We start from the raw sequence: 23607 nt of genomic DNA, 5'->3' as shown, positions 1-23607 counted from the left end.
AAGCTTTAATTTGACAGTATGAAACGGCAATATTTGATTTGACAGTATAAATTGGGCAAGCTTTAATTTGATAGTATAAATTGGGCAAGCTTTGATTTGATATTATGAAATGGACAAGCTTTAATTTGACAGTATGAAATTGACAAGCTTTAATTTGACCGTATGAAATCAACAAGCTTTAATTTGACAGTATAAATATGACAAGCTTTAATTCGATAGTATGAAATCGACAAGCTTTAATTTGACAGTATGAAATCGACAAGCTTTAATTTGACAGTATGAAATCGACAAGCTTTAATTTGACAGTACAATGTAATTGTCTACTTCCAAGAAAATGCTTTAACAGACATATATATTTAGTTTGTGCCAATAAAATCTGTCTCGAAATCTTAATAGAGAAATTTTCAAGCATAGAGATCATTCATCATCCGATTCCTTATTCTTTTATTTCCAAATTTTGGAAGGCTCACATTTAAGTTGTGTCAATCAATCAAGAATGTTTTACCCTCTTTAGTGCTGTAATTTTTTTCCCGTATTTTTTTAGTATAATTGAATGCAATGTTGAATGGTAGTTGGCAAGCATTTTGGAAAAACTTAAAAGTAGTTATATAAAATTTCAATTATTTGGTGTGCAGTGTTAGTGTGATGTTAAAGTTTGACAATCGTCATATCTGACCTACAGATTTCAGTGATATTTTTTCTATCATTGTTTGAAAGGACTTATAGTTATTTGTATACCCAAGAAATCCTCTATTTTAGAGAACAATTTGTTCATTATAGATTCTGAATATTAAATGCAGTTAATGTTGTAGAAGAAATCCTCTAATTTTGCTTTAAGGTCTTACACATTTTGTTTCTATTAGTGTGTTCTTTTATTATTTTTTTGATAGGGAATTTTTGTCAATAAATGTAACTCCAAACTTCATAATTATTGATGTCATATATTTTTGACATTTATTGCATTTTGTAAATGAAGACAGTCCTATTTTTAATTTAAATCTTCAATTTTAACAGTAACATGGATGTGTTGATAGTTGTTTATAATTATGTGTACATAGCTAGGTATCTCACACTTCTTAGTTCTTTAAATATCAAAAGATAGAAAAACTGACGGAAACTTTTACTGAAATAATACGCAGTTTGTTTATTGACCAACAAAGTTGTATCTTGTATTAGGATATTATACTATTGTGTTATAACTTTATCGAATAATTGTTATATCTTTCAAATTTTGTTTCAACATTCCTAAGTACAATGTGAGGAATTGTAGTTAAATATATTGTCAACACTATTTTTAAATGGCTTAACACATATTTGCATGTAAATACTTCGCTTAGCTTTTTTCTAGTTTTTTTTATACAAATTTTAAAAAACTGCACTACTCTGAATTCTTCAAATTTACAATTCCAAATACTTTTAGCTTATACAAGTTGCATCAAATATTTAAAAAATTAATCTGCATTACAAAAAAAGTAGTTTTCTATTCTGTAATTTTTGGCAGATGATATTGTTTTTGTCAATTTAAAATTTGTATAAAGGAGAAAAAATATAACACCTTTCAGTTTTCTTCTTCTTATGAGGTACATGTATAAAAATACAAAAGGATGAGGATTCTATGAAAGTTTGTTTTTTTCATCTTTAGTTTTATAGATTTTAAGATAGTAAAAGAAATCCATATTTAACATGTTAGAAAATTGTTTTGTTTGATCTTAAGTTTTATAAATGTTAAAGATAATGTTATATTTTAAAATCAGATTTACGCTTTTGCTGGTGTCTAAGTTAACAGACATTAAATATATAAATGATGGTTTTGTTTTTTTACGCCTGATTATTACACATCCATTTATGGTGACGTTTATACCAGAAACACATGTTATACACACCGAAGTCATGACTAAGATTTTATAACATTACTGCAACCATATATGAACAACAAAAATTGAAATAACATAGACTTAAGTAAGGCATATTTCATGTTTGAAATTGAAATCAGTAAATTCCAGTTATAACACAGTATTGGAGTTGTCTGAAGATGAAAAATGCAAAGACAGGGAAGATTTTGTGATTTTTTCCCAATTATCTCCCTTGTCACAATTATACAATAATAAAATTGAGAAAGGAAATGGTGAATGTGTCAAAGCGACAACAACCCAACCATAGAGCAGATAACAGCCAAAGGCCACCCATGATCTTCAACTTAGTGAGAATTCCCTCACCCGTAGGTATCCTTCAGCTGGCCCCTAAAAATATGTATACTAGTACAGTGATAATGGACGTCATACTAAACTCCAAATTATACACAAAAAGGTCTTGTGGTATCTTTATTTGTATCCTCCTTGTCACAACATAACAAGGATTTATTTAATACTTTTATTGTTGATATATGTCTCATGGCATTAAAGGAGCCTTTGTGATTACTATATTGAAATCACCTTATCCCTTCGTCCCTCCTTCCATTCATCCAACACCTGTATTTATTAGAATTATTTCTAGTTTGGTGAACATTTGTTTGGGTTACATATTTCCTCAATATTTCAAACAGAATGACTGTATTTGGTCAGCAGTCCTAAGGTGATGAAATATATGAACAGTTTTCAAGTAATTGCACAGAAACAACATTTAATTTTGTCAAGGACCATAACTCCTCAACGGTATACAGGAATTGTCAATACTGAACTTGACATGCATTTAGTTATCAGTAACACCACATTATAATATGAAAACCATAGGTAGAAGGGTTCATAAGTTATTGAAAAGAAATGATAAAGTGCCATTTTCCAATACTGTAGATTAAGGACTATAACTGAGGGGTAAAAGTTTAAATTTGTTTGATCTCCATTTTGTTGTCATTTCAAAAAATTAAATTTTGAAAGTTGAATACCAGTAATTCATAAGTAATTGCACAGAAAATGTTGGAGTTTGTGATTATCTCCCTTGTCATTAATTATAATTGATTATCTCCTTTATCAAAGCATTTTGTGTAGCTTTAATAACCTAATTTATAGTAATTTCTATGTTTATAAAATAGATAAAGTATGTTGCTCAAGCCTTAACTGATCCAGAAGAATCAGAATTAAAGCTTTGTCATTTCTGGGCCTTTTATAACATACTATGTGGTTAGGGTTAACTCATTGATTGAGGCTGTACAGTAACTTATAACAGAGAGGACGATGAACTTAATGTTTGTCTAACCTATCAACAGTTGTTGATTCAGCATTGAGCAACATGGTATGACCAATAAGTTTGAAGAAGACAAGACAGCTAGCTGCATGAATGCACACATTAAATAAATCCATGATAACAGTTATAAATTGTTTCCATTATGGACCATAGCAAGAGGGTGGAACAATATCCACTCCTATGAACTTGTATAAATATTGATAGAGGACCGATGAAAAGAAAAATAATGAAGATCAAGCTTGAATATTATGTCCATTTTTGCCCTAACTTTCAGGGTTGGACCTGTGTGGTCATATCCAGTTGTGCTTGACAAAACATGTTATTGTTATATACAAAGAATATTAAATCATTCAAATAGGAGAGTGCCTGAGAATAGTGGTGTAGACCAAAATGATTAGCATAAGTACAGTAAAGTTGCTACCTCCCTTTACCACAAATATAAAATAAGGAGATATGGCATGAATGCCAGTGAGACAACTAAGTTGTCACCAGAGACTAAATGACATAGATATTAGTAACATTACTAAAGATGTCTGTTTAGCAAAACCAATACAGAATAGATTGATTGATTGTTGGTTGCTTAACGTCCAGTGGCATATACAGAATAGAAAGGGATGAAAAGTGCTGAAAAACAAATTCAAACAAATTCAAATGAAAATACAATAAACCTGATGTATGCACATATCAACATACCAAACAGCCTGATGTCTCTGAGGGACATGATCACCATGTTATCATAAAAGCAAAAATATTAGTATCCCTCCTTAAAAATAATTCAACTACACACCTTTTCCCTAATTCATCCAATCTGAATATATTTTTTTAATTTTAAATAATTGCTGATCTCTGGTCCAAGAGTACTTTTTTTTACGTTTGCCTCATTATTGAAAATTCAAACACACTCATTTAAAAAATATTCCTTTTGAATTCAAAATAAGATGATATATAATTGCCAATAAGACAACTCTCTATTAGAGAGAAACATAGAAGTTTTAAAACAAGTATAAGTCACCTCTGAATGCATAAAAAAGTCATTATGTCCATCCTTTGGATTTAGGGTTCACATGAAGCTTCAGAAATTTAATTAAAATAGAGTTAGTGTCTCTTTGTATGCCATCACAAATAAATTGATAACTTTATATGAGACTTTAATCAAATGTCAATGAAAATATTTTTTACTTCAAATTAGTAGTTGTCAGTATAACAGTACTTTGATTTTTTTATAATCAGGGGAGTGAACTCCGAATCCCGCCATATTTTTGTACCTCTCTAATGTTTACCATCTCAATAGGTCATAAGACCGGAATGGATGTTGTTTACATTTTGCTTGGATTTCATATGTTTAATAGCATTATAGCTGATTATCCATTTAGAAATACATCGCTATCATGGAAGGAAAGAGTAGACGACTTGGTAAGTAGACTGACAATGGAAGAAATCATGTATCAGATGGCTAGAGGAGGAGCAGGGATACATGGGGGTCCAGCCCCTGCAGTTACTAGACTGGGCATAGGACCTTACCAGTGGAATACAGAATGTCTAAGGGGAGATGTAATGGCAGGAAATGCTACAGCTTTTCCTGAAGCTATTGGTTTAGCTGCTACTTTTAGGTACTGATCAGATTTATTTTTCTTTTGACATGTTTGAACAGCTGTTGAATGGTATGAGTATGACTTATCTAGTCCAAATAATTATGACGTCTTGGTAGGCTATTACATGTATAAGTTATATGATTCGCTACTGACCCCCTACACATCCATAGAGGGTAAGTACAATTCAGAGAGGTTAAGGCCAGAGGCCGAATTCCCTATGGAGCTTTGACTCTGGAGGCTCACAAATCAAATATAAGTTTGCTTTCATTATATTGCATGTTTTATTTGGTAGTATTTGCATGATGCTGCATGATTTTTTTATGTGATAGTCGGTTAAAGAGCTCACCAGAGCTCATGTTTTTCTCTTTTATAATGTATATATATGCCGACTCTAAATAAAATTTACTTACTTACTTACTTACTATGGATTTTATTCACCCTCTATGGATCCGTAGGGGTCAGTAGTTAACCGTATAATGAATTTATCGCAAGCTAGACTTTTTCTGTTGCGTTTTTTTTTAAATAAACAAAGCAACACAACAACATTAATAGATGACATCATCATTAACGTGTCATGAACCCCTACGGTCTCATAGGGGGAACCCCCTACGGTCTCATAGGGGGTCACCACGTGTCAGCTTTAAACCAATCACAGAGTGATATTTTACCAGCGGTGTGATAATTTAAATTTTTGCTGATGCCTTCCTACAATGTCATTGTCAAATGACATCGATCTAAGGCGTCAAAGAAAAAAATATAATAGCCTTTCAAGAAGTCATAATAGACCACTTTCGAGTTCATCCGTCACCAGCAAAAACTCGTCAATTATGCACGCCTTTATTACGTCATTTACCAGATAGAGGGGGTCGCCTGTATCCCTGCACTATTTACGTTCATCAAGCGTCTTAGTGATCGTCTTTGTGCTGGATAAACTAGAAATAATGGTTGCTCTGTAGGTACTTAGTGACAATTCCCTAATGACAGCAGTGTTGATTGTCAATTTTGAGAATTCAATTTGCCGAATAATTCATACAATATAGAATTATAGTTTTCCCAACCACTCGCTCAACATTGGAAGGGAAGTGACGATGCCCCTAAACGCACAAATGACGGTGATAAAGGCGCGTATAATTGACGAGTTTTTTCCAGTGACGGATGAACTCTAAAGTGGTCTATTCTGTGTTTATTTGGACTATGACTTATCATGCTTAAGTTTATATACATGTATATTGATCATTTAATTTGACTGTTTGAAGGAGACTTTAAAAAAAAAGATAATATTGTCAAATAGTTGAGATATTGCACCTGATAACATAAGGACCACCTGAGCTTTGATTCCACAGCTAATTGTTGATCATTGTTGATGCAGACAATGGCAGTTTTATTTGAATTAGGAATTTGTCATGTTTTCTTTTTGTCAATTTGCCCACGTTTTATATGGGAAATATTCTTATTTTTGAAATTACAATATCTGATCTAAAATAATTAACATATGTAATGGAAATTAGAAAAAAATGTAAACCCGTATGCATTTATATATGTCATTTCATTTTAAGTTCAGATTTAATTTTCCGTGTGGCAGAAGCTACAGCCAAGGAAGTAAGAGCAAAACACAATAATGATGTACGCCATGGTTATTACTACGATCATACTGGACTCAGCTGCTTCAGCCCTGTTATAAACATCATGAGAAATCCACTGTGGGGAAGAAACCAGGTAATCAAACAAAAATAATGATGTTTTTAACTTTACTGCTTAGTAACTTCATCATGTTCATGTACATTATCAAGGATGAAAATAAGTGGCAAATCCAGAATTTTTCATAAGGGGGACCCTCTGACTGGCTTAAAAGGGGGGGACTCAAGTCATGCTTCAGCTATTTTCTGTATAATCAATCAAATATTTCCCAAGAAAGGGGGAGCTCGGGCCCCCCATTAAGGCCCTCCTGGATCTGCCTATTAAAATACAAAATTAGAGGTATATAAATATCTAAAAGACATAACAAAGGGAGAAGACAAAGAAAACAGACAATAAGACATTGTTAAAAGTATTCTGCATATTTAATAGATCACAGTGTTGTTAAACATATGTCTCACTCTGTGAATAATTTAATTTATAGATTTTTTTCATTATTGATTGAAGATTGTGTTTTCATTTTTTAGATGAATTGATATTTACTTGTAGAATGTACAATGTATTTACCTTTTAACTGTTTGAATCTCATTAGATAATTGATATATGCTTAAATCATATACAGAAGAACATTTGCTAAAATTGTTTAAATGAATAGGAGAATGTGGTATGAGTGCCAATGAGACAACTATCCATCAAAGTCACAATGTATAAAAAGTAAACAATTATTGGTCAAAGTATAGAGCCTTGACTCACAACAAAAAGTAACCTACATGTTTATAGGATGTCTGTAAAACAATTCGAACAGGAAAACTAATGTTCTAAACTATATAAATGACAACAACTGAACAACAGGCACCTGACATATGACAGGTGTATAACAGTATAGTGAGTTTAAACATTTTAACAGGCATCAGCCTTCACTCTAACCTGAGACATTTACTGTAACATTGCATAAAACAGCATAAAAGACTTGCTATGCAATATCAATTGGAATGGCTTAACTCAATCAAAAAGACATTTAAACAAAAGCAAGTAAAAATACACTGAAAGAATAAGTTTGACCTATGACACAATATAAATACAATGTTAAAACTTAGGTCCTTATACATTTATAAGATAGACTTTACAGGTAGTAAAAAAAAAGTAGCATGAGTCTGACATGAGCTATTTATTAATGCTTAAACTATCCATATTTGATGTCTAAAAAAAAGCACTACAAAATAACTGTGTTCTCAGGCCATATACATATGTAGTTGTCAGATACTTCAGATTTCAAACAGCTGTCCACTTACATTAATGTCGGAAATTTAGAACTAAACAACAGAAAAATCTACAAACAAAGTTTGCTCTTGTAATGTATTAACCCATGCTACTTGATTAATATATTTTACCTCAAGAAGAAGTCATGGTTAAGTAACATAAACATATTTGAAAGCATGAGCAGAGTGCACCTAACAAATGTTAACATTATTAGACTGAATCACATGGACTAAATCATTCATTAAGAATCCTATGATGTTTTGTCTTGTACATTAGGAAACGTATGGAGAGGATCCCCACTTGAGTGGACTGTATGCCACCAGCTTTGTGAAGGGTCTACAGGGAGATCATCCAAAGTATATCAGAGCTAATGCTGGGTGTAAACACTTTGATGTCCATGGGGGACCAGAAGATATTCCATCCTCTAGATTTGGTTTTAATGCTGTGGTAAGTTTTAATAATTAGGTACTGTGGCTAAGAAACAGAATTTTTATTAAAAATTATATATACTCACGATATTGTAGTTACGTAGTTACATTTAAATATGGAAGTTATGTGCAGTTTTCAAATGTTCACAAATGTTCAAAATATTTAAACATCATTTGCAACTGTGTGTTCACATCACTAATATTTGTGCTCAACTTGACAAAAAATTCATAGCTAAATTCTGTTTAACATGTTTAACTAAATTCTTTTTTGTTTGTTTTAAAAACAAACTTAGAAATATTTTAGAATACTTCAATTGTACAGTTATTTTTCCAGAAATCTTCAAACTTAGTAGATGCAGGATGCTTTATCACCTAAAATAAAGTAATGCAGTTATTTGTCCTTTATATACCTATCTGTAACAGTATTTCAGCACTTGCGTTGTTTAGAGTTGAAGTCTTTCATCCAATCTTATTCCAACATAGTTTTAATGATGGCCACCCTTTAGAGCTTAATCCAATGTCAAGGTTCTACATTTCCGGCAAAATTAAGGTTGATAGATGCTGCAGAGTTCTATTTTTAATCAACTGCATAATACTTTAAAAAATGACAAAATACATCCCAATTCTAACATAGAGAGATATGTGTGAATTAAATAAGGTTTTATATCTTTCTGATTTGTACTTATGTTTTATGTAGTAGTATTCATTACAGTCTATACAAATCCTTGGTCTAATAAAGACAAGCAGATATATTCGGTATTACTTTTAGGTATCAGAAAGAGACTGGAGACTAACATTTCTACCTGCATTCAAGAAGTGTGTCGATGCTGGATCCTACAGCCTTATGTGTAGTTATAATAGGTAGTTCTCTATAACTTAATGAATTTTTCTTCAACTTAAAAAACTATTAAAAAAGGAGATGTGTTGTGATTGCCAATGGAACAACATACGTATAATACACCAAAGTTCAAATGAAATGGAAGTAAGCAATTACAATAATGTATAAGCAATTATACAGCCTTCATGTTTGTTTCTTTCACTTTTCCCACATTTTCTACAGAAAGTTTAGCAGTGACTTTTTTGAAAAGACAACAACTGTATTTATGTCACAATTCATCAATAAAATCTGAAAAAAGCTTTTTTGGAGGTTTTCTTTAATGTGTAATATTGATCTCATTCAAACTTGATAACCCATTGTATATCGTCTTTTAGAAATAAAAGATGTCTTTATATTTTGCAGTATAAATGGGGTGCCAGCATGTGCAAACAGTAAACTACTAACAAGTATTTTACGTGATGAATGGAATTTTACTGGATATGTCGTGAGTGATGAGGTAGCCATAGAAAACATAATGTTTTGGCACCAGTATTATCTGGACCCTATTGATACAGTGGCAGGATGTGTTAATGCTGGGTGTAACTTAGAATTGTCTGGGAACTCATATAAACCTGTGTATCTATATATGTGTAAGTTAGATGTATAATTGTCATGAAACTTTTATAAACCTGAGTATTTATACATGTGTAAGTTACATAAAATTGAGATATGAAATTGGGAATGTGTCAAAGAAACAACAACCCGAAGGTGATATGTATAATTTGATAACATTTATGCAATGAATAAGGGTAACACAAATATTGTATGTCTATAGCAGAAATGCAAAAGATGCTTATTTTGATAATACTTATCCTGATATTTCTATATTGTTTTTTGAGCTTAAATATTTTCAAGTCTCAAAATACATGTCATTTTCAATCTCTTAATAATAAAAACACCAAAATATCCGTATCATGTGTATGGCAAAAATAAACTTAAAAATGCATAGAAAATGTGTTTAGTTCAAACAACTTTTATATCTTGGAAGTAAAAGTAAAAAACCGTTATCTTCTAATTTTACTTTCAGTGGATGCTATTAAACAGAAAAAATTAACAGAAGATACTGTGAGAGAAAAAGTGAAGCCATTATTTAATACCAGAATGAGGCTAGGAGAATTTGATCCGCCATCAACAAACCCTTACATGCAGTTAAACCTGTCTGTTATACAGAGTAAAGATCACAGAGATTTAGCTCTAGAGGCTGCATATAAATCTATTGTCATGTTAAAGGGAGGACAGACTGTGCTGCCAATATTTAAACAAATACCAAAAATTGCAGTAAGTTTCTTTTTATTTTTGCAGTAAACCATAAGATGATATGTTGGAAGGCTATACCTTTTCTTTACTTTAAAAGAGTAAAATATTTCTTTGTTCTGTAATTAGGATGTATATAGGGCCCTTAAGGTCAGCACATTTTTCAGTGGCGGATCCAGAACTTGTTGCCAAACTACTGTCATTCCTATGTGATTCCCTATATAATCAACCCAATTTTTTCCACAAAAAGGGGGGCAGGGCACATTGGATTTGCCTATTTTTTGTATGATGCCCAAATATAGATACACACATAGTCATTCCTTTTACAATTCTGTGTGATTACAAGAAAAGAAGCATTCAAGTTTGTAAAAGTACATTTTATTGCTGAAACATTGAAACAAGAAATAACATTGTAGAAATTTATCATGTGCATAAATGGCTGTTGTACTTTATTTTGGTTACAAACATTTGTTTAAAGCATAATGGTTGTCTACCAGTTAAAATGAGGAAATGTTCAGAGGCGGATTTAGGGGGACCCATGAGGCCCGGGCCCCCCTTATAGAGGAAAAATTTGTTTGCTTATATAGGGAATCAGTGAAGCATGACTCAAGCAGGCCCCCTCTTAGGCAGTCAGTGGGCCCCCACTTATGAAAATTTCTGGATCCGCCACTGATGTTGTTCATTGTAATGTTTTAACACAGTGATAAAATAATGTAATCTTTATAATATAAAATAATTGTTTACAGACCTCAATACACAAGTTAAGAAAATAATAATGTGAACTTTTCAGGTTGTAGGACCTATGGCTAACAACACAGGACAGTTGTTTGGAGATTACTCCCCAGATGCTGATCCACGTTTTGTCTCCACCCCCTGGGAGAGCCTCCGTAAAGTGGCAGTAGATGCCTCCTATGCTGCAGGCTGTCAGGACGGTAACAAATGTACCAAGTATTCATCATCAGACATACAATATGCTGTTAAAGATTCATATATTGTATTTGTATGTCTTGGCACAGGTAAAAATATATTTTAATGCTTTTTGATAGATTATTAAAGCAAATGGTTGGTTTAGAAATTATTTTATCATTTTTACTGCACTCTCTGTTAAAGAAACTTAATACACACTTTAATAATGAGCTGTTAATTTACAATTTATAAACAAAAAAGTAAACACATATAAAATTATAATACATAATAAACTTTCCAGTTTGTCATTCACTTCTTTACAAATTATAGCATAGAGAAAGTCCAAAGACAATAGCAGGGTATGTCTAACACAAAAACAGCATTTAGTATAAACTTGCACTGACTTATCATACACTTGTCTTTTGTAGAAGATTTTATGATGAGCTTGAGATGTCTTTTGGTTATTATATACTGTATTGTTAGCTTGCTGTCTTATTGTTTCTTTTATTCATACAACAGGTACAGAAATAGAATCGGAAGGAAAAGATAGAAGAGATATGGAGTTACCAGGGAAACAGCTTCAATTGTTACAGGATGCTGTTAAGTATGGTCAGTTGTGGTGGATTTATAAAGAGAAACACATTCCATGAGTAGTACTTATGTTTTGACATAGACTGATCTCAAAATTGTTATTAGAAAAATGCTCCTGTCTCTGGATAAACTAGTAGCAACATATTATATTTACATCTATTAACAGTAAACATAGAGAAAATATTCTTTACTTTAGAGAGAAACATATTCATATTATTTAGATTGATGTCTCATCTCATTTTTTTCCTTTTGTCTTTTATATGTGATGCTTAATCAAATACTACATATAGGACTGTATCCATATGGATATGTGCTCACATATATTGAGAGAAAATCCTTAGAGCTTTTGGAGTTACTTGGTCAATGTCAAAAATTCAAAAACATATTGTACAAGACAACATCACTGTGTATAATCATATTCTAATGCAACAACGTTTGTAATGTTCATTTTGATTGGATAAGGTCACTTTCTTACATGGCATCAATTGACAATTGATGTTATGGGAGCTACACACAAGCGTAGACAGCATATGATAGATTTTAAATACATGTTTTAACTGTGTAAAATCATAATAAAAATTATCAGAATCAGGAAACAGAAAAAAATTGTGCCATCAGGTCACTATAAGATTTTCCTTTTGTCATGGAAAATAAGGGGGAGGGGATTGTGTAGATGAGCTTGGTCACTAAAGTTCATATATACTTTATTCCAGGTGGTGATGTATCTGTGGTGTTACTGTTATTTACTGCTGGACCAGTCAATATTACATGGGCAGAGGAAAACAAAAATGTTGTCAATATATTCCAGTGTTTCTACCCAGCTCAAGCCACAGGAGAAGCTCTGCTTACTTTGTTTACAACAGTCAATAACCGTGTCAATCCAAGTGGGCGTCTACCATACACATGGTACAAGTATGCTGATCAGGTGAGATTATAATTTAGTTATAAATTAATGAAATGCAGACTTATACCCCTCTAAAGGGTTAAAGGCATATAAACAATACATGTACAAATTTATAAACTGCCCAAAATATAACATATTAAACATCATATATAAGACAAACCTGTCGCATTTCTACTTCTACCCTATAAATCATAAAAATTTTCGACCAAAAATTGCTTCTTTATTATTGAATATAGCAATATTTTGCCGTTAACAATAAGTAAAGTCCATGTCAATTTCTGTCTGTTACAGATACCCTCAATGATTGATTACAGTATGAAGGAGAAGACTTACAGATATTTCAGTGGAGAACCTCTCTATCCTTTCGGTTTTGGATTAACCTATACTACATACAACTATTCAAATCTAGTGGTACCAGCTACAGTTAAAGTTGGGGAACCAGTTCTTTTACAAGTGACTGTTACCAATACTGGTTTATTTGATGGAGATGAGGTAAAGATCAAGAAATTTTAGAATTAGTCTTGTATGTTTTTTAATTTTAGTTTTTATTTATTTATTTTTTAAGTTTAGTGTGACTTCCATTTTCACTGAACTAGTGCCCATTTGTGATTAAGGACCAGCTGAAGCCTGCCTGTGTTTTCTTTTTATAACTGTTAAAGACTTTTTGGTCAGGTAACTCAGGTTGTCTCTTTGACATTTTCCCCACTTCCTTTCTCAATTTTATTAAAGGTATGTTTAGTTTAAACATATTTCATTTGCTTAAATATGCAACAGGGATGAGACACAAGTTAATCAAACTTATGTAGTCTTCTCACATGAAGGTATGTTCTCTTGCCAATGCATTAAAAGAAAAGATTTAATATTCCCCACCTAAGATCCTAAGTGAGTGGATAGAGGTTTCTGGGCTGTCAGTCAGTTAGTCATTCAAGTATCATGTACACAATTTGAGTGACATTTAAGTAACTTAAGGGTTTTAGACCTTGTGGTAGTGCAAGCAGTTCAAACTTATTCTCAAAAAAATAGTTTACAGTTTTCCTCCCAAAAAAATAGGTTTCAATTTTATTCAGATTTTTTCAAGTTCAAGACTTTGATTACATTTACCATTTTGTAATAAAATATTTCCACACATCCACATTTTCAGGTAGTACAAGTATATATACATTGGTTGACAACAAAGGAACCAATGCCTAATTTACAGTTGGTAGCAGTAGATAGAGTGTTTATACAACGACATACCAATGTCACAGTCAAACTCACAATAGATGCTCAAAGTATGGCTGTGTGGACCGATAAAGGATTTGTTATAGAGCCAGGTAATACTGCAATGGATACTTTAATTCAAAGTTATATTTCCAAACTATAACAAGTACTAATGTACAATTCAAAATAAAAAGTAAAATCGCAAAAAAAGCTTACTTTGAGGAATATTCAAAACTGAAAGTTCCTAATCAAATGGCAAAATCAAAAGCTCAAACACATCAAACCCGACTAGGTACAGGCATTTTGTTATGTAGAAAATGTTTGATTAAACCTGGTTTTATAGCTAGCTAAACCTCTCACTTATATGACAGTCGCATCAACATATAAACTCATTTCAGATTCAAAGATTGAAATAAGCTACATTTTATAAGATGTTTGATTATATCCTTCTGCTTGACTTTATTCTAAGGCAAATAATAACTGAAACAGAAATTAGTTTTATCAAATATATCTAAGATAATCAAATCGCCACAAAAGACAACAACACTCAAATGTTTTACATCATTCAATAGTTTTATTAGTTCACAAGTTTTGCCAGCAAGTGTGGTGTCTTCAGGACAGGTATATACATGTTATAAAAAAATGAAGTACACATTTTGCAGTCATTGTGGTTGATCATGCCAGAAGTAATGTTACACTTATATTTGTTATGAGGATGCTGTTTTGTATGGTGACTTATTCCTATTCATATTAAGACAACTGTGCATATTAAGCGTAATCCACTTGTTTTAACCCTCCTGCACAATCACTACTTCAGATGTTGATTCACTTAAAGAATTTCATATTAGAACAAAGTTAAAGTTGCATACATTAATGACTGTATACACATTGTTTTGTAATTTCTAAAAATAGTTTTTTTTTTATATTTACAGGCTCCATACAAGTATATGTTGGTGGACAGCTACCCAACCAGAAGAAGACAGTGCCTTCAAATGTTCTCAGTGCTACATTTAAAATTGTCGAAACAAAACTCTAAAAATGGTGGATTTCATATAGAGGGGATTTTTATTACATTTTTAAAAAAATATTATGTTGTCTTGCCTGCTATAAAGTTGTGGACCACAAGATATAGGGATGCACATTTCTTGGTATAAGCTTTATATTTTGAAGTTGAAAGAACTGCATAATTTGTATCTTGTATACAGATGATATCTGGTCGACATTGATTTATTTTATTGACATTTTGTAAGCCTTGAAACTCATCTTTAGGGTTTGGTGACTACATATAAATATACAGTATTGAATGATTTGACTCATGTTCCTGTTAGTTATAATGAATGATAGACAGTCTATATTTAATATATAAACATTTCAAACTATATACATGTCTGCCAAGCAGTGTTCACCTGACATATTTACCTCATATCATGGAGTTTTTGTGTAGTGCATGTTAGTGAGATGAATAAGTTTTATTGGATACCACTCTTCATTTTACCTTGACTTTATTTGCTTCATTCATTGGTTAATGTTGAACATATATGATACCTGAAATACAATCTTGATTTAGAAGATTATTACATAATATTCAGTCATAATTAGTTACAGATGCTCTCATTTCCACCTGATCCAGTCTTGTATAGCTTTCGAAGTAAAAAGGGGTTATAAAATTTTTGAACTTTCTGACAATTGGTTAGTCTTTTTCATTTCATGATGTTAACTCAAATTATTTATATCAGATTGGAATAGAATAATCAAATATGTATTTGCTGTCATATATTTTCACTTCTTTGCAAGAATCCCTATCATGCATATTTTTGTCTCAACTATGTCACAGAGATCAAAACATAGGAAGGTTACTCAAGCTGCAAAAATATGACAAAAAGTGGTAAAGGATCTACTAATATAACTTTGAATATGCTGTCACATATAAATAAAATCTTGAACCATAATTTGAATGAGGGTAAAAATGTTATTTATTTATTCTTTTGTTTGATTTGTAATGATATGTGTTTATTATGTGATATTCATTGGATAACATCACTTATTTACATGGCATCAATTGACAATTAATTATATGGGACGTACGCGCAAGCGCAGATGGCATAGGACAAACTTTAAATACATGTCACACCACATTATCCTATATCTATTTAACTTTGTTTTCTGTCAGTTTCATTAGAATGGAGATAACAATAACACACAAAGATTAATATCTTCCAAAATGTTAGTTATCCTCAATCCACAAAAAATTGGTATCCCTGGCCAAAACAAAAATGAATCCATAGTACTTATCGAATGGTTATATCTTGTTCTCATTGTGTTATTCAAACAACATTGTAAACAGTATCTTGTTAATAATGATATATCTTATTTTTTGTTATGAATTATTAAATGAATGTGGTAGAGCTATATTTTTATGTTTTATGTTAATTAAGTTTTATGTTATTAGAATATATACTGGATATATTCTTTTTACATTTATTGTAATTTGTAGTCTGCTAGTTTATTCAGGTAGAACATTTCCTATTGTTTATATCTTTTCTATTGGTCACTATGATTTAGGCGGGAATCTTTTGTTTAACTATTCTTTGTTCTGGTCACTTGGCTAAAATATTTATATGAAGTGGTAGCCATTTTCTTCAGCTCTATTGGAAGTTGTTATATCTTTAATTTGGTTCTTGAAATAGTCTAGGACTTTCATATTCTTTTATAAGGTCAGTTTATTACTAATATATTCATTACAATAACATTCCAGTTTTAATGTCCAAGAGTGAGTGATATTTAAGTGTATAATTGAATGAATAGGTGACCGTATTATGAAAGGTGTGTGCGATTGATTAAATAGTAAAGTTATGTGTAATCTATTCATAACTCATAAAGTAATAAAGATAAACTTGATAATATAGTTTTATTTGTAAGATTTAATAAACTATATAAAATCTACATAAAACTGGTAAAAGTATTATTTATACTTTAATTTCTAGTAACATTAATATATAATCTATTTTAACAGTTTGTATGAGTGAGCGTTAAATGATTTTATACTTCTTTAAAGTTAATACAAGTAAATATTTGATTCACCAGATTTAAGGATAGATAACTCTGATTATTCTAATCTAGCAGTATAAATAAGGTTTCTATGATTTTAATATTTTGTCTTCAGGTTATACTATTGAAACAGAATGTAAACTGATTCAAATCAATCAGTTGGTGAAAAGACCTTTGCACTACATGTGAGGTATGTTTATATGTATAAAGTTTGTATTGTTCATGTTACTTTTATGTTGCTTTGCTTAAATGTATTGTCTGCTTTGTGTAACTGTTGCAAAACGGAATGTCTTGTTTGCACTTACAATTGCGTGTTATTATTATGTTAAACTAACTATTTTCGGTATGATACTACAAGCGTAGCTATGTATTAGCTGTGAACTTAGTCTGTCGTTGCATATTTCACAATGCACTAAATACAGAGAAATATAGAATGTACTTATTTAATACAGAATTCGGAATGGTGTAATATCGTTTTGTGTAGCTTGTAATAATATTATTTTAAAGAGCAAAGGAAATCTACAGTTTTCTTCTATGCATATAGATATATTGATTTTATAGTAATTGATAATTACTACTTATTGAATTGTATAAGAAATATATTGTTATTATTTCAGGGTCATTTTTGTTAGAATATTACCATCAATTCTGATGAAATAAAGAACCTAAACCTATCAACGTGTTTGTGTTATTTAAATACATGGGAAGCACGACTACATTTTGGCGCCCAACGTAGATTTCATCAGTGTTATTAAAGATCAACGATTTCCATTACCTGTGGAGGGAACTCCGTTATTACATAATAGACATTAGTGTATCGATACGTCACAAGAAGTGGTACGTCACTGGTCGACATACGTATATTGAACTTTGTGTTTACTTCCGGAAGTCAGTCAAGAAATAGGACGTCAACAACACGGATTTTCAGTGAAAATATATTGCAGTTTTATGGTAACTATAATCAATGTCATTGTTCACTGTTGTGTTTGTTTGATGTTTTGTCTATACATGTGTGTTCATATAATATATGTCATATAGATTTGAACTTTGAATTTTTTTAAAAGCGAACTTTAAAAAAAAACAAAAAAAAAAAAAACTTTGATTTTTTTTTCATTTGTAAACTTAGAAACATTTAGATACTTAGCATCAGAAAACAAATTTGAAATTTTACGATTTGGTTTAACTGATTTAGTTATTACATACAGTGATTGTACAGTAGTTGTAATAGTATATATAGACATTTATATATGATGTGTTTGTACATGTTGTAATTGTACTTTGATTTTTTTTAATTTTTTTTTGTAATTGAGACTTGACACCCCTACATTTATTTTCCCAACCCCCCAGGGTGAGGTCAAGGTCAACCGGAACCGGAAGTTGTATACACAAAGCTTGTTTACATTAGCAACCACTTATTACACTAAGCTATACTGATTTAGATAGACTTTTGCACAGCTGAAACTTACTTTGTACATACACACATACACTTAGGGTGTACATTTAAAATATTTTAAAATATTTTTACACACTTTACATATCAAGTTGGACTTAGACTTGATATAGTCATACATCAATACACACATGATTGATTGATTGTAGCTATTACAGTTACTTGTTTACTTGTGCAAATTTACTTACATACACATACACATAGCATTCCTAGTACCCCATAGTTGATACTTGTACTTTATTTGTGTTATATGTGATATAGTGTATTACTATATTTGTATTATCATTGTGTATTGATAGATTGTGTTTGTATTTGTGTGTTGTCACTGTGCATTTATATTGACTTCTGTGTTTTGATACTTAGTGTACATTGTGTTTATGTTGAATATTTGTATGATGATTTATTGTTGTGTGTCATATTGATATAATTCAAATTTTGAATTTACATATAAATAGGACATAAATTAGTTAAATCTTAAACTTTAATATATACATATTAAAAGTTTAGATAGAGCAGTAGTGAGACTGAATACCTTGTAACACTTTGTCACTTTAACATTATTAACTATCCTTATCCCTCAAGCATGACACTATTACCCACATTAGCACTTATCTGTTAGTTAATTCTTTCAGGACTTAGTGAGTTATTTTTTTTTCCAGAGTTTGGGTAGATTACTAGTGTGTTTAGTTGAGTTTAGTCTTGATTGGTTTTTGAGGTGATTTATATTGGATTTGTCTATTGCCATACTCTAGTCTTATATTTGTATACTGACTTTATTATACTTATAGATAGTTGATATTTGTATATATAAGTACTTTCTTATGAGTTGAGTGTAAACGTAGAAGCTTTACAACTCAAATCCAAGTTTAGATATTGTATTTTGATTACTTATTGTGTATATATTACCTTATTTGTTCATATTGACTAAATTGCATTCATTAATCTTGATTCATTTTCAGTTGCATTGATTTATATTTATATATACATATTCATAATACTAATTACTTTAGTTTGAATTTCAGATAGTAGACATACATCATACTTATTGTACTTAGTACATATTTCTTTACATAAATTTATTAATAAAATTTATTTTTACAGGACATATTTCATATGTAGTTATTTGATTGATTTTTTTTTCTTTCTTCTTCATTTAGTTTATTATAGTTAATAACCTATCTTACTTTTCAGATTATTTACAAACAATTGTTTGTCATCTATTTACTATTTTTCATTGGCTATAGTTAGATAGTCTTTAAGTACTTGACATTTTTGTCATATAGTTATAACTTTATTTCACACTATTACTAGTTATACTTGGATTTATACTACACAATCATGTCGAAAGAAAAAACAATATCGGAAGAGGATTTTGCACTCTTGCAATTACTCAAGAAGGAAGTAAAAGAGAAACCAAAAGGAGATGATGTTCAAGGATTGAAAGAGTGGATGAAAGAATACTTAGCCACTAGTGGAGAAATAGTTACACCGAAAGAGGAATCACAAGATAAGGACACATCTAAAACCAAGACAACTGTCACATATACTAAGATGAGAGATCCACCCAAAGTAACAAATTTTTCAGGATCCAACAGCAAGGGTGAAGCCACTTATGCCTTTTGGAGATATGAAGTTTGTGGACTCATGGAAGATAAAGTACACGACTCGGATAACATCAGCTATGCTGTACGCAAGTCACTCAAAGGAGAAGCAGGAACTATTGTTATGCACCTTGGTCCTAAAGCTAGTCTACCAGAAATCATACACAAGTTGGACAGCATTTATGGAGATGTAGAAAAGAAAGAAGACCTTCTTGCTCAATTTTACAGAGCCAGACAGGGTGATGATGAATGTGTAACTAAATGGAGTTGCAGATTAGAGGACATTATTGGGAAAGCAATTGAGAAAGGAATGGTACAACACAAGGATGCCAACACTATGCTACATTCCATGCTATGGTCAGGACTTAAAACAGAACTTAAAGATATATCTGGACATAAGTACGATACGATCAAAGACTTTGATGAACTTAGAATAGCACTGAGACATATTGAGAGAGATCATGAGGAAAGGAAAACATCAAAGAAACCACAAACAGCCAAAGCTGCAGCAATATCAGAACCTATCAACAATACATCTGAGTTTGAAGAAGTTAAAGGACTTATTCAACAACTCACCACAAGGTTTGATAGAATGGAGACCGATTATAGAGGACGAGGCAGAGGCTATATTAACTACAGAGGTCAGAATAACAACAGATATACCGATACCAGACAACGAAGTTGGCAAGACCGATCTAAACCACAAGCTTCATCAGCCAACCAGGATGAACGAAGATGTTTTAGATGTGGAAAACCAGGTCACTTGAAGTTAGGATGTATTGAGAAACTGGATAAAGATGGTAAGCCTTTAAACTTCAAGAAGTCTATGGAGCAGGACCATCGATAGACTTATGTACATCAGGAACAGCATCAGGTCCTTATAGTTTACCACCAGGATTGTATGGAAAGCCAACAGAAACTGAAGTTGTACTTTATGGAAAAACAGTGAAGACTTTACTTGATACAGGATCAACAGTATCTACTATCAGTCATACATATTACCACAGCAACCTAACAGATATACCTTTACTACACATGAACGAGCTACTTGATATTGAATGTGCTGATGGAAAACAACTACCATATGAAGGGTATCTGGAAACTGAAATTATTCTCCCACATCAGACCAACACTTATCCATGCTTGCTGTTAGTGATACCGGATAGCAACTATAACACTCAGATACCATTGCTTCTTGGAACTAACACTCTTCAACCAGTCATGGAGTCATTGAAAGATCAACATGGGACAAGATTTCTACAGTCATGCAACTTAACAACACCATGGTACTTGACTTTTAGATCCATCACACTTAGAGAAAAGGAACTTAGCCGCAATGACAACGCATTAGCTATAGTCAGAAATGCTGTGAACAAACCTGTTACCATCAAACCAAATTCAACCATAAAGATAGAAGGATACACTGATAAAGAGATACCATACAGTACAACTGCAGCAATGTTACATTCATCTGAACTTCAACCGAATTGGAAAGATTTAGATATAGAACCTATACTTTTGGATTATAGATACAGGAACAACGGAAAGATATACGTTCAGATTGCAAATGTTACCACAAGGACTATTACCATCCAACCAAAAGCTGTCTTATGTGCAATACAACCAGTCAACATTGAACAACAACCATCAAATACTTCATCAACGTCATCAATACTTGAACAAGTGGAAATTACAGAAAGTGATTTAACCGAAGATCAACTAGAAAGAGGGATAGAATTCATCAAATCATTTGAAGATATATTTGCCAAGAATGATGAAGATATTGGAAATACAGAAGTGAAACACCATATCGATTTGATTGATACTAGACCATTCAAACAACGATATAGAAGAACACCACCAGCTATGTACGATGAAGTTAAGTCGCATCTTCGACAATTATTGTCAAATGGTACCATCAGACCATCACACAGTCCATATGCATCTAACGTGGTACTAGTACGTAAGAAGAATGGGAAACTGAGACTGTGTGTTGATTACCGTCAATTAAACAACCTGACAATAAAGGACAGCTACGCCTTACCAAGAATAGAAGATCTGCTCGATTCGCTAGCTGGAAGTACGTTTTTTTACCTGCGTAGATATGAAAAGTGGATACCATCAGGTAGAGATCCTTGAAGAGCACAAAGAAAGGACTGCATTTACGGTAGGTCCACTAGGATTTTTCGAATACAACCGGATGCCATTTGGATTGACCAATTCACCTGCCACGTATCAGAGGATGATGGAAGAATGCTTATCTGACTTACATCTCAAGATCTGCTGTATCTTCATCGATGATGTCATCATCTTTGGTAAGACCTTCGAAGAACAACTGGAAAATCTTCGCCTTGTTTTCGACAGGATACGCCAACACCACATGAAGTTAGCACCAGATAAATGTTCCTTCTTCAAGAGGAAAGTCAAATATGTCGGTCATGTTGTCTCAGCAGATGGTGTTGAGATCGATCCAGCAAAGACAGAGAAGGTAGTGAGTTGGCCTAAACCTACTAACCCGGAAGATGTCAGGAGATTTCTTGGATTTGTTGGCTATTACCGACGATTCATCAAACAGTTTAGCCAAATCAGCAAACCACTTACCGATTTGATGCCAAATCCAACTGTAAAGAAATCATCAAAGAAACACCAACAGAAACCATGGCAATGGGGAGAAGAACAGGAGTCGGCATTCAAGAGGTTAAAGGAGTTGCTTATATCAGCACCTATACTAGGATACGCCAACAGTGAATTACCCTATGAACTTCACACAGACGCCTCCGGTACAGCACTAGGAGCAGTTTTATACCAGGAACAACAGGGAATTAAGAGGGTAATCAGCTATGCCAGTAGAGGTCTTACAAAGTCGGAAAAGAGATACCCACCGCATAAACTGGAGTTTCTAGCACTGAAGTGGGCAGTTAGCGACAAGTTCAAAGATTATCTCTATGGAAGCAACTTCACAGTACTTACAGATAACAACCCCATGACCTATGTGCTTACAACAGCAAAGCTTGATGCCACTGGACACAGATGGTTGGCTGCTTTAGCCGCATTCAACTTCAACATCGTTTACCGTCCAGGAAAGAAGAATGGCGATGCAGATGGACTTAGTCGTCTACCACAACCAACTGACAAGGATTCCACCAACAGAGAGACTATCTCCATAGAATCTGTAAAGACCATCTGTAATTCTATTCTTCCAGGAGCATACATTGACAGTCTTGCTGTTAACCCAGCTGTAATACCATCACAGGAAGAAGATATACCAGATACTGAGACAGTTGATTGGGCAGCTGCACAAGCCATGGATCCTACCATCAAGTCTCTTGTGAAGTACGTCATCGAAGGAAAGAAACCGACAACTGCAGATATTGGACCAACACCACTACTGCGACAGTTCCAATACCTCAAGATGAAAGATGGTGTACTTTACAGAGAAGTTACTATTGGAGAAGACAGGAAGTCACAGTTAGTTCTGCCATCAGCAAACATCAGCGTTGTATTAGAGGCACTTCACAACGACATGGGACATCCCGGAAAGGATAGGACTCTATCACTGATTCGTGACAGATTTTACTGGCCTGGGATGGACAAAGATGTGGAGGATTGGATACAACAATGTGGTAGATGCATAAAGAGAAAAACACCAGCCCGTCAGAGAGCACCTTTGGTCAGCATTGA

At 32.4% G+C, this 23607-nt stretch overlaps 1 protein-coding gene and 1 long non-coding RNA gene across 2 annotated transcripts; both read left to right on the top strand.

Annotated features, from left to right (window-relative positions):
- The first annotated feature begins 4468 nt into the window (after positions 1-4468).
- Positions 4469-16201, top strand: LOC134688510 (uncharacterized). The gene is made up of 12 exons (XM_063549286.1): positions 4469-4790; positions 6329-6488; positions 7944-8114; positions 8865-8956; positions 9336-9562; positions 10000-10250; positions 11017-11242; positions 11652-11741; positions 12437-12648; positions 12919-13119; positions 13769-13940; positions 14760-16201. The coding sequence occupies exons 1-12, from the start codon at positions 4486-4488 to the stop codon at positions 14861-14863; spliced, it is 2211 nt and encodes a 736-aa protein (XP_063405356.1). The 5' UTR covers positions 4469-4485; the 3' UTR covers positions 14864-16201.
- A 99-nt stretch (positions 16202-16300) lies between these two features.
- LOC134688511 (uncharacterized) lies at positions 16301-17553 on the top strand. The gene is made up of 2 exons (XR_010101822.1): positions 16301-16541; positions 16991-17553. It is a non-coding gene; the product is annotated as an uncharacterized LOC134688511 (long non-coding RNA).
- The last annotated feature ends 6054 nt before the right edge of the window (positions 17554-23607 follow it).

This window comes from Mytilus trossulus, chromosome 10 (assembly GCF_036588685.1).
Source record: "Mytilus trossulus isolate FHL-02 chromosome 10, PNRI_Mtr1.1.1.hap1, whole genome shotgun sequence".
NCBI lineage: Eukaryota > Metazoa > Mollusca > Bivalvia > Mytilida > Mytilidae > Mytilus > Mytilus trossulus.
Note: the sequence above shows the minus strand (reverse complement) of the source record. Positions and strands in the feature narration are given on the sequence as shown.